This window comes from Rousettus aegyptiacus, unplaced genomic scaffold (genome assembly GCF_014176215.1).
Source record: "Rousettus aegyptiacus isolate mRouAeg1 unplaced genomic scaffold, mRouAeg1.p scaffold_m13_p_15, whole genome shotgun sequence".
NCBI lineage: Eukaryota > Metazoa > Chordata > Mammalia > Chiroptera > Pteropodidae > Rousettus > Rousettus aegyptiacus.
Window position 1 is genome coordinate 19,633,375 of NW_023416290.1, and position 13,133 is coordinate 19,646,507.

At 36.2% G+C, this 13,133-nt stretch overlaps 1 protein-coding gene across 4 annotated transcripts in view; it reads left to right on the top strand.

The window, feature by feature from the left end:
* Positions 1–13,133, top strand: part of ATP6V1H (ATPase H+ transporting V1 subunit H) — a 113,251-nt gene that overhangs the window by 78,192 nt on the left and 21,926 nt on the right. For all 4 annotated transcript variants that reach the window (XM_016146042.2, XM_016146060.2, XM_016146035.2 and 1 more), the window contains one exon: positions 11,437–11,550. In XM_016146042.2, the coding sequence (XP_016001528.1) occupies positions 11,437–11,550 (114 nt within the window). The remainder of the gene's footprint in view (positions 1–11,436; positions 11,551–13,133) is intronic.

Consider the following 13,133-nt stretch of genomic DNA (forward strand, 5'->3'; position numbering starts at 1 on the left):
CCTAAAAAATACTTAATTCAGCCTCAACTCACTGGCCCGCATTTATTATGGATAATAGAATTATCCTAGACTTCTTTCTTGGGCCAAGGAAGAATCTCTGCATCCTTTACGTATCCATCTGTACCTGGATTAATGCCAAGTACAAAGGTCAGTACAGAAATTTAAGGGGAAAACCACTGGATTTCATAGTAGATTCTGATGTTTTATAGAATTTGTTCAACTGGTTAGTTCTAGAACCTTGGGGGTCATGGATAAGGTCATTACTACAGATTGGCCTTATCTTGGTGCTTGGAGTCTTATAGGTAGTAGCCTTAATTAAATGGCATATGAGACAAATTGAATGGATTTGTTCCCAGCCTGTGTCAACCAGATGAATCTGAGTGACAAGTACAGTGACAGGTAAACTTGCCAGAAGGCAAGATAGTGTCGAATTGAGGTGTTTTTATGTAGAGAGACATTTCTGTCACCTTTCTGCACTTCTTATACTTTGAGGCACTGAATACCCTTTTCAAAGAGATGTGTCTGCCTGCCTAGAAGCAAAGGGCAGCCATGCTTACTGCCCATAATGAGATTCGGGTTCCCTAAGGTCAGATATCCTCATCTGCATACTGTGCGTGCAGAGCTCATTTGGTTCTCTTCATGTTTTCCTGTGCAAATCGAAGCTTGAGAAACCAGCACAAACTGCAGATATTCTTGCTACTGCTATTGCTGTGAGTTAATAATGTTCCTTTTTTCTCTGACCCAAGAGTGTTGTGACTTCTACCAGCATCTGTGAAACTATGACAGATTTACTTGTTAGCTTTCAAGTAAGATAAAAACTAAGACTTTTCATAGTCCTTGACATTGTGATGTCAGGAACCATCTAAGAATACCGTTGAAAATAGCCTATTTTATTATGGAAAAATTAAAGACCTTTAAGACAAAGACAAATTTTACTTTAATATAAAAATAGCTATTAGCCAAGGTCCCTAACTCATCCAAGATGTATTTAACATGCCAGACAGATAGATGATTGATAGAACCCTCTTGGTTATATAACTGGGCTTATTTATAGTACTTCTGGGAAAGGAAGCTAAAAATCAAATCTAGATAAAATATCTTAATTCTAAAATCATAAAAATGAAAATCTTATTTAAGAATTTACTTTCTCACAGAAAATCTTATTTAAGAATTTACTTTCTCACAGGAACCAGCTAGTGTTTTAAATGTCTTTTTGGATCCACTGTTTATACCCCACGTGCTGTCTAATCAGAAGCCTGTTATGCCTTCATATAATTAAGTTCTACTGCCCCATCTCTTCCTTTCTCCCTTCTTTACTTCTCCCCCTATTATGGATTATCTGTCACACGATGCTTTACTTTCTGCAGACCCCCTATTGCTGGCATCATCCCCTGCAATTGTCCTTAGTGCTAAAACACTTTCCTAAAAGAGTCTCTGATCATGTTACACTTTTTATTTGTCCTTCCAGTGGCTTATGTGGACCTATGGACCAGTATATTTAGTCTTTATTCTGAAGCCCCTCAGTAGTATGTCTCAGAGTAACCTAAATTCTGTGCAATCTCCTGCTCCTTTTTGAGATACATTTTCAAATTATTTTCTCCTCATCACATAGCCTCTTGAAGACTCTCCTTCTCTTTGAACCTTCTTGAAATAAGGTAGAGTTTTCTCCTGTGAAGTCATTCCTATATCTCTCTCCACAGGAGTGTTCTTCAAACTTAATAGGTCTTTAGTGGGTTTGCAGACCAACAATTTGAAATAAATATTTTAAAAGATTAATCAGTACTCAAAAAATTTAATTGCAGTTTAAATTACTGGTAAGTCTAGAACAGAATGCTTGAGTCATACATAAGTCAAGTTCTACATTCAATCACTTTCTTTTCTTATTCTTTATTGCTACGAAATTAGAAAATGCCAACTCATTACTCTAAGTTGGCAGAAATGGCTACAAGAGTTTAAAGGCTCTTGCAGATAGTTTTGGGTATTCCAATCATATGTAGACCCAGAAAGACTTCTCACTAAAGTCTACTTCAGTAGTTCATCAGACACTAAGTTGACCAGCCATTTCATGTAAAAGCAAGAAAACTGAATGTTGTTACTTGCGAGATACAGGCAAAAAGATTCTCAACTTAACTCTGGTTGCGTTTAGCCATATTAAAGTATTTCTTTAAATTCAATTGTCACTTGTGGATATGGTTTTAAACTATAGTCTTCATTATTTTTTCCTCTATGAATAAGTTAAAAACATTAAGATTTAGAAAATTAAACTTTCAGTCATATATTCATTTTCACCACAATTCAGTCACACTAAAAATTATTTTGGTATTTCAAATTTGATGTCGATAATCGGAACGGGAGGTATTGTTATTGATATTTTTAGCCTATTCAAGATAATGACTTTATTGCTAAGTTGTTTAAAATAAGGTAAAGGACACTTACTGGCATTATCGGTACAAGTGCTGTCTTTTGTGCATCATAAAGCCAGTAATGATCATTTTCTACTAGTTATTAAAGTAAAAACAATGCCAGTAAAGAAACTGAGTTTCCTCAAAAACAAAAACAAAAACAAAACATGGCATGCTTCTGTTTGGAAAGACAGTCTTATTCTCCCTCATGCCCTTCTTCACATAGCACTCAATGCTTGTGACTGGATCATATTCACACTTCTATTTCTTTCAGCACTAACAAGATTAGTAGGCACATATTTGACTTCCAGTTCAGTTAGTACAATCTGTTTATCCACTTAGCAGTAGTTTTTCCTGCTACATATAATTAGTTCTCTGTCAATACGGAGTCCAACAAATTATTTTTTGTTCAGATAATGTGCTTCCAGAGATACCAAGCATACTTCCTCCATCTATACATGCACAGTACATATGCTAATCGCTAATGGGCACACACTTTATTATAGAATCATGCAGCGTTTTAAGTGCACAGACTAAGTATTGATGTTCAAATCCCAGCACTGCCAGCTAGTAACTGTGTGACCTTGGGTATGTCACTTAACCTCTTTCTGCTTTAGTTTTCTTATCTGTAAATGTGAGGACTAAATGAGTTAATAGTGTATGCACTTAGAAAAGCTTCAGCACATACTAGTAAGCACTGTTTAGGTGTTTGATAAATCAAATGAATAGTTTTGTTCAATTGTTAAGCGAAATCATCTGCTATCCTACATGGTAGCAATTACTCTCCCACACTGTATGTTTTTGATATTCTGTTATTTTTAAAATTACTTAATAAAGTACTTTGGTTTTCTCCAAGAACATGATGTTTGTCATTAACTTCATGGTGGGCTTTTTCATTTTCCTACAAGTTCCTTGGAGTAGAATGATTTGTACTCTCAACACACAGTAGGAGTATCAGAATGTTGTCTCTTTTTGAGTTTTGTCCCTTTCTTCATCTCAAACAGTAAAATTTACCAATTGACAGAAATTCTTATCAAAAATTTCTTATCAAAAAAAATTGCAGACTGCAGGTGAATATGTTGCTGGTCCAGCGATCAATTTTTAGATGCTTAATATCTTATTTTCTATCCATCATTTTCTTTCATTGCACTGAGATTTTGTCTACGCATGCAGATTTACATACAATATTCAAAATGGAGTTCGGTTTACTGTTGTTTTACATATTCTTGTTTTCATGGCTCCTTTGGTAATTCAAAGAAGCTCTTTTGATCCAATAACCTATTTTGTAAATTTGGGTGGAGAGCACAGCACAATTGTGATTGTCCCCATCCCGAATGCAAATTTAATAATTGTACTCAATAAGTGCAAATAACATAAAAATAAACTATCCAAATGAATTTATCCTATAACTGTACTGGCTAATTCAGTTCTTGTAAAGGACCTATAACCTTTAAGATTATAATGATTTCCAAGAAACAAATACAATTTATCATTAATCTTACTTTTCACATGTATATGGCATATGTGAATAAACCTGATCCATGGCTTTGTCTTCCAAAAGCATAAAGCCACCTATGGCCCTCACAGGTGCCCAGAAATCATACTTCGGTGACATTGCCCAACAGTTGATCCTAAGAGAATGTGCCCCATTTGCATACATGACTCAGTAGCATAAATGGTGTGGTGAACGTTGTTCTAACAGTCAAAACATTGCAACAGGCACATTGAAGCCACACCAGGCCCTCATAGGGCTTGTGCAACTGCAAAACCCTCTCTCTGACAGGAATGCCATAATGATCATTTATCTTTTTTTTTTTTTTTTTTAAGGAGTACAACATCTAAACCACCTTCTCATGTTTGAGAAATTCCCTACCTTACCAGGCATGTCCTCTCTTCAAGTGCAAAAGATAAAAATGTCAGCAGTTTACTTTCCTAAACTCCTTTACATCTCATGACATGCTCATGGCCTAAGCTCAGCAAATCAGATGTAGATGCCCCAGACTTCTAACAGGAATGTGAAATGGAGGCACATGGAAACAGCAGGTGTTCTCTTCAGGCAATAGTGATGGCCGGGCTTGGTGAGGAGGGGAGATAGCAGGTATGGAGTCTGGGCATGAGCAGAGTAAACTCAAGGTCAAGGGCCTAGTGGATTACTAATTTGATAGTTTGATTTAGATTGTGATTCAGCCTGGGTAGCCTTCCAAGTATGGTTCCCAGCCTTCTAAGGTATCATTGCCTTTCAGCAAATTCTTTTGCTGCTTTATCAAGTGTGTTTCTGCAACTAAAAAATTCTGATACAAAAGATTCTTCTCTTTTTAATGTGCCAAGCCAATATACTGCCATTAAAACAAAAAACAAATGTCCAATTTTCTGTGCTTCCATAGTGTTTGTATATTTCCCCATTATAGAGCACTTTGTACAATGATAACCTATTATATCTCTTTCCCCAACTAGACTGTGAACTGTCCAAATGAAGAAGTATGTCTGACTAGGCATAGTATTTACCACACAGTAGGGCATAATAAATGCTGAGAAAAAGAGCTACCAAAAGAACTCATACTTCTTCTCTTAAAATGTAGACTTTTATATGAGGTAAATACTTTTATTTTTCTTTGTACAAAGCTTAGTGTAGCACAAGCCAATCAAAATTAATGAATTGCTTTGATGGTGACACAAAGCTTTTATCAACCAAATCCAACTAATTTGTCTTTTCTGAATTATAGTTATCATGAAAAGTAACAAATGTTCATTTTAGAGAAAAACAGAAAAGAATAATGAAGAAAAAACATCTGTAATACTACAACCCTGAGATAAAAATAGTTTATTTATTTTCAGTTTTTTTCCTTAATCCATATATGTATATTTTTTTCCCCAAAACTATGGTCATATGACTTCTCCTATTTTATTCCTGTTTTTATTTATCATGGGTATTTCTTGACAAATTTTTAAAAATATAACTTAATGTTACCTATAAAAAATGTATTCCAGTTTACTCAAATCTTATTGGTAGATATTTGGTTTGTTCCCAATTTTATTATTATGAAAACAACTTTGCAAATATTTCTGATTATTTACTTTTGTGGGTCCCCTGAAATATATTTAATGAGATGAAGTATGTAAGTATTTTGATACTTTTAAAACATTAAATATAGACCAGTCCAGACTCCCACCAGTAATAGATGAGAATAGCATCTTCACTACCCTCTCAGCAGTGCATTGAATGCCATTATTTCTCTTTAATCTCTCACAAGAGAGAATGACACTTGGTGCTTTTAGTTTATGTTTTGATTACTGACATGATTTATGAGAAATATTAGCTGCCATATTTAACAAATATTTTTGAAGTTTGCTACTTAAATTTTTATACTCATAAAATTTTTAGCATACATGAATTTCAGTTACTACACAGTGAATTCATTCATTCACTAGTCATTGTTTTATTGAACATCTGTTATGTGCTACATACAATTCTGAATATTGCCCATGGAGCTTAGATTTCAGTGACCATGTTTGTAGTTTCTTCCACTACTTTCATGCTTAGAAAGAACTTTGCCATTTATAAATCTGGTAAATGTTCTTCTCTGCTTTCTTTTGTTTTTAAAAATGTTATCGACCTTTCTGATTTTGTGGGGAACAAAATAAACGTGATTTCTGTGCTCATTGAACTTACAAACTCTAGATGGTATATTACTACATAATTATGAAAGTATATCCTTTCATATAACTAGAATAATACATGCAACTTACATTTTTAGCAATATGTTGTAAAATCTGAATAGAATGCTAAACAACAGAATCTTTATCAGGATATTTTTGTAACTATATTATATATTATAGAACTATATTAAGAGGGGAAAAGACCTTTAAAACTAAAATACTGCTGTACTTTTTAGGATATTTAAAATTTACTCCAAAATTACATATCTCTATTTCATCAGCTGGTACATTCCTAAAATGTTCTTGCCAGCATTGAGCTTATTAATCATGTATTGTAATATTCCTAGTCTTTAAAGCTTGACATGCTGTTGACTCACCTTACTTTGAAATATGAACAAGGTTTTTCCCTATTAGGCAATGGCTAATTAAGTACTCAAATGTAGTTCTAAATTAAATTATCTAAATATCCTGTCTTTTTAATGATATCATGTCTTAATCTGCTAACTGGAAAACTTTCTCACCTTTTTTTTTCCTCAAGCATTATTTTGGATATCTGTATAATCTGAAAGTAATTGGTGGTTCAATTACATCTTAAATTGAGAAGATAGAAATGTCTGTTTATTTTATAGTGGTGTCAGTGGAGTGGAGATTGTCCATCTCTCTGTAAAACCTGTTGGAATTTCTGGGGTGGAGGGCAGTAACCTGTATAGTTTGAGAATGATGCTTAATAAATCTAACAATAAATTATTAAAAGCAAAACTCCTTAAAAAATCTTGGTTGGTGATAATATGAGAAGATATTGTAAGGGGTAAGGTTTTAAAAAGTCACAAAACACTACATTTTAGAGGGATAGGCAGTACATTTATTGTGAGGATTATAGGCAGTAAAAAATATGAAGCATTTAGCATAGTGCCCAACGTGTGGAAAAAGTGCTATTATTATTATTACTATCATCATCATTATTATTATCATTGGTGTGTGATGTTATCTCTTTGTTTTTTTAAGTTGTCATATTTTACACATAATATGGCAGCTTTCTCAGATTACACTTATTCGGTTGATCCTCATTTTTATGGATTCTAGATTTGTGAATTTGCCTACATGTTAAAATTTTTTTTCTAAGCCGTAAGTCAATACTTGTGCTTTCACAGTCATTTGTGGACCTGTGAGAGCAAATGAAAGATTGAGCTGCCTGACACACTCATTCCCAGCTGAAGGCAAACAAGGCTATACTCTCTACCTTATGTTAGGTCTTGTACTATAAACGAGTGTTACTTTTGAGATCTGTTTAGTGCCATGTGCTTTCGCATTTTTGTGTCTTTTGTTGGTGATTTCATTGTTTCCTACCCCCGAGTGTAGTGCTAAAGTGCCGTCTAGTGTCCTAAGCACAAGATGGTTGTGAAGTGCCTCATGGAGAAAATATATGTATTAGATAAGCTTCCTTCAGACATAATTTACAATGCCGTTGGCTGTGAGTTCAATGTTAAATGCATCAATGATATATATTAAATGAAGCATCTTTAAACAAACACACATAAAACAAGGTTAGTAGTGATTGGTAAGTGACAGTGTTGTGACCAGAAGTTTGGAGGAACCTAACCCTCTGATTTCCCTAGGATTTTCAGTATTTACGAAATTAGCGTTAATGGCAACTATATAGAACGTAACTACCGTGAATACTGAGAATCAACTATATTTCCATGTGTTGGAGGTATCCAGAGAGGCCCAATAAATAATCCCCCTCCTGCCTGCCTGAATTCTAAATTATTTGAGAAAGGACATAACATATGGAGGCCAAAATAGAATCTTTACTGGTAAAGTCAATATTGAAGATTGTGGTTTATGTACAATACACAGATGGCATTCCTGGAACTGGACTAACCCATTAGTCTCGGGTAGCACTGGACTGATGTGGAAGAGAAAGGTGGGGTATATCTGTGCATCTGGATTTCTGCTTCCAAACTCCAGTTACAAAAGTCCCCCCTAAGAGGAATAAGTAAGCGAGGGCATGGGGAGACAGGGGTGTTACTTTAAACAGCAGGAGTAAGAAGCTAACCTTGCCAACCGCTCAAAGTAGCTCATCCATACTAACACCAGAATGGTCAGTTGAATAAGCAGTTTATGGTGAAATAAGAATAACTTTATGTTTGTTTCCCCAAATTCCTTTAAAATTTATTCAGAGATGATAGTCTTTCCATGCCTCTGGATGAAAATCTAGGCAGCTTCACTACTTTTTCCTTCACTCTAGATAACAGCCCTATCGTCATTTTAAATCACGAAAAGGGTTTAGTCCAAGACATTTAGTAGCCCTTCTCACTACTGTTGGAAAGTAGGACTTCTCTTCCTTCTAGCCCTGATGCCCTCTGTAGGTGAGGGCCTGCAGTCTTGTCCCTTCCTGGCTCTGCTTCCCTGAGCTTCCCTGCTGTTATCTCAGTCTCCCTAAAGCTGATGACTGGGGTAGGAGGAGGCAACGGGGAGAAGCAGGATGCTGTCGGTGGCTTATGTGCCCTCACCCTGGTGGGTGTCTGAAGCTGTTCCCTTGGGAGCACTTTTGGAGCTTCATTGGAGGCTTCTTTTCTGGACCATTCAACTGCAGTGTCCATAGGCTGGGCGAGCTATTGATTGTGTTTCTTCTGGGTCATGTTGACAGTCAAGCTCTTTTACCTGTGGGCTCTGGGAGTGTAGGGTGATCCCAAAGAGCCCCTCGACCTTGCTTTTATGGTTTGCTGTGACCTCAGGCTTGTGCCACCCTCTGGCACAGGCCACTGTCCTCCAAACTGCACCAATATACACCCGTCTCTGCATGTGGTTCCTTTGGCATATAGTTAGAAGCTGTCACCACCTTTTTCTTCTCTGTAGCGCAGGGACCTACAGTATGGATTGGTGCCCTCCGCAGAACACTTACAAATCACCCTTCCCCTCCCTGGATCCTTGAATATTCACAATAGTATTCCCTAAGCGGATTAGGAATTGTTCGAATTCTTTGTAAATTTGGAGTGAGATGCTCTCTCACAGATTCACTTTAGTGTCTAATGTCTTAATTAATTGAGTGTCTGTTAACTGAGACAGGAGTTCCATATTATTAGCTTGTCGTATACATGTATACATATCAGTTTCAACAGTTCCAAAAAATTAACATGAATATAAAGATGTTGGGTAAACTGATATTTACTTAGATAATTCACCAGCTTGGACCGATCAACATTTTCTAGTGTCACAATGGATAATTCCAAGTACATATGAGAGTAAGGAATGTTGGACCTTGTGACTTTCTTTTTTTCTGATGTTACTCTTGATTTGTATACTTTTTTTTTAAACTTATAATCTCTATCATTTCTCCTCGTGGCCATCCTAGGCTACTAACAACTCTTAAAAAAATTAATAGTGGAAAGTGCTAAGACAAGTACCTGGAAGATAGTCAGTACTATGTAAATGTTTGCTATTATTATTATTATTATTTGGAATTCTAGTAATAACATGCTATAGCAGTTGAGAGAGTGTTGTCTGGCATTAAAAGTTTTGCTGCAGTAAAAGTCTATCTTTTTTAAAAGCTTACTTGTTTTTTTAACAGTATTTTGACAGAAAGAGAAACTGGACAATAATATATACTAATTGTTATTAAGATAATACATATTAATATAATTAATAGGTATTTGATGAATGCCTTCTGTCTTGAGCCCTAGGAACATAAAGTAAGCAAAACCATGCATAGTTTTGGCTTCTTGTTCAATGGGTAAGACAAGTTTGCTACTTTAAAAATAATCATTCAGGTATAAAATTGCAACTCAGATGAATACAATGAAGGAAAGATACATAGTGCCATGAATAGGGCATAGTAGGGGATTAATGTAATATGGGTAGAGAGAAGGCTTTCCTGAGGAAGCGACAATTGAGTCAAGATTTGATGATATATAGAAGTTATCTACATGAAGAGGAGTGGGAAAGCGTCTGGGAGAGAAAACAGCAAGTGCCGAGACCCTGTGGCCAGAGGACCTGAAAGGAGGCTAGTGGGGTCAGAGTGCAGAGAGCATGCGGTGTGTGAGTGTGCTCTATGAAGTGAAAGAGGGGCTCCGAGTCAGAGCGTGAAGGGCCTCGTTAGCCATTGTTTTAAGCAGGACAGATTATATTCTCTTCACTGCAGTGAAGAGAACAGATTGAAGTGGAGCAGCCTCTGTATCCTCCTCATTGTCGTTTAGCAGGAGACATGGGCTGTATTTCCTTTAGTCTTCATAGCAGCACTGTAAATGAGCTGTTCCTGGTATTCTCATTTGGCAGGAAGGGATTTACTAGATTGAATGTGACATATCTGATAAAGAGCAGAGCTGATATATTGTTTTAAAGCACAGTACCTGGCACATAACAAGCATTCAATTAATGTTTGGTTATAATTATACTATACTTTTTTTCTCAATTCAGAACATCTTTTTTTTTAAAGGATGCTTTAAAAAATAAAGTCTAAAAAGTTATACAGATAAAAGCTCTCTCATTTCTGATCCCTATCCACCCATCTGTGAGGTTTGCTACTTTAAAAATAATCATTTTGCATTAAGATGTCGTCACTGACGATGTAGTAGTTATAGCTCCCACATGGCAGTACGGAATGGAGAATCCACACTGTCGTGTAGGAGTTAAGAGACTTCCCAGTTCTATCCATAGCCACACCCTTGCAAAGATCAGAGAACCTCTTTCCATTCATGAAACAAATAACCATATTTACCTTACTTTTACATCTGTAGTAACTGGATTTTTCAGGGTGCTGGAGGTACAGTGATAGAAAGCAATGTTGGTTGTCAGTCATCTTGGTGCTCTTGACAATAGGAAGGTCATGTGGCATATTCCATTGTTATAAGAAGGGCAGATATCTTAAAAATCAGTATATTTTTTTTTCAGGAAATTAACATGGCTTCTACTGGGTGCTTTTTAACCCTGCGTTCCCTGCTATCTACATCTGAGCCCATGTCTGTCTCACAGAATGGCAACTAGTGAACTCAATATTGATCTGTTATTGTTACAGATATTGTATGGTGTTCAGTGTACTGATTTGAAGTAAGCCAGAAATACTGGTAATAAAAAAGTTAATACTCAGCCACCTAGAAAACTATAATCTGGAAATCCTACAACAGTCTATGAGATATCCAGGTAGGTGATAATTAGGAAATGAGATGATAATTAGGAATTTAAAAGAGAAAATATTTGAATACTTCAAGTCTGTGATTCGGAGAAAATGGTATAAAAAAGATACGTTTGTTTACTTACCTAGATAGTAACTTTTCTTGTCAAAATCCCTTGGCACTTTGGGATTTGGGCTTTCTGTTGACTGGCAGCATGAGCTGGAAAGTAATTGTGCTGTCTTCATGAAGTGGCTTCTGTTCTGCAGGGTTATTGAACAGCTTGGCGGGAAGCAATTGGTGATGAACCACATGCACCATGAAGACCAGCAGGTTCGCTACAACGCTCTTCTGGCTGTGCAGAAGCTCATGGTGCACAACTGGTAGGTGCCGGCCTTTTCCTTCTACTCACACTGGTCTGCGAGACCTCACTCGTCCATTCCACAGGTTCTTATGAAATGCTCTGATGAATGGTAATTTTTTAAATCACCGATTTTGATGATCTAGAAACATTTTAGCAATTCAGAACAATGACATGATAATTTTTTAAAAAGCAACTGCATTAATATCCTGAGGAAATTTACGTATATTCAAGGTACTAATATCAAACACAATTTCAGGAGTAGCTAAAAGGACCCTTATGAGATAAGTGAGTCAATCGTTTTTTGGAGTTGAATGAAATCCAGCTGGACTATACTGACTAGAGACTCTACAATTTTGCAAGGTTTAACTGTTGAGCATATGGTTAACTTTTATGGATTTTACTAGTTTACATGATTGATTTAATAAGATTTAACTCTCATATTTATTCATTATAGCCTTTCACTTTTGAAATAACCAAAGTCATTTTTAAAAAATCAAAATTATAGGCCTTTTTGTATTTTGCAAAATACAAAATTAAATTGACCTTTTAATTTAAAACAAGATAAATTAAAGAGTGACTGCTTAGATATAATGCTGAACTATTTGTATACATGATGGAACAAACCAGGATTCCCTTTGGTATGGCACATTTTAGCTTTAAGTTGGAGGATAGGTGCTTTCAGCACTCTTCTAAACACTTCAAATGCCTCTCTGTCCCCCATTCTGTGGAGGGATGCTCCAGTGTTAGACTGTTTTTGTTAAGGCACAATGAACAATATACATTGCCTATAACTAACAATAATGCTGCCAGTATTTCCAAAGGATTATGGTGCAAAAGAATTAATGTTGCATTAGAATATGTACATTTGAAAGATGCAGGTAAATACAGTACAGGAGAATATTATTCAGGAGTGCTGCTGTGGCATTATATATTAAATACTATAATCTTGCCACTTAAGCACGTTCTCATAAATACTGACATTTATTTATTCTTTCAACAACTACTTTTTGAGCTCTTACTTTGTACCCTTTCAAGGTACTGGGCTACAGATATGATGGAAGTGGGTGCAGCTTTACATAGGATGACTAGAGAAGGCCTCTCTGAGTAGCCCGAACAGCTAAGCTGAGGTAATACAGATAGAGAACCAGTCATACAGCTCCGGTATTGGAAGTAAGCATTTCAGAGAGAGGGAATGAGAAGGAAAAGACCATGAAGCGGGAACTAACTTGGCTTCTTTAAGCAATGTCTGGAGACGTTTTTATTTGACAGTTGGGGGTGGTGGTGGCACTTAGTGGGTAGAGGCCGGGGATGCTGCTAAACATCCTGCAGTGCACAGACAGTCCCCTACAGCAAGGAATTGTCTTGCCCAATATGTCAATAGTGCCAAGTTTGAGAAGCTCTAATTTGAAGGATGGTATGAGGCCAGCATGAAAAAAACGGACGAGGAGAGCTTGGCAGGGATATGATTGTGTAGGGTCTCATAGGCTGTCATTTGACCATTTTATGAGTTGAAAACCATTGAAAGATTTTTTTAACAAGGGAATGGCAAGATTTGATTCATGTTTTAAAAAGACCACTTAGGCTACTCTGTGGAGATCGGAT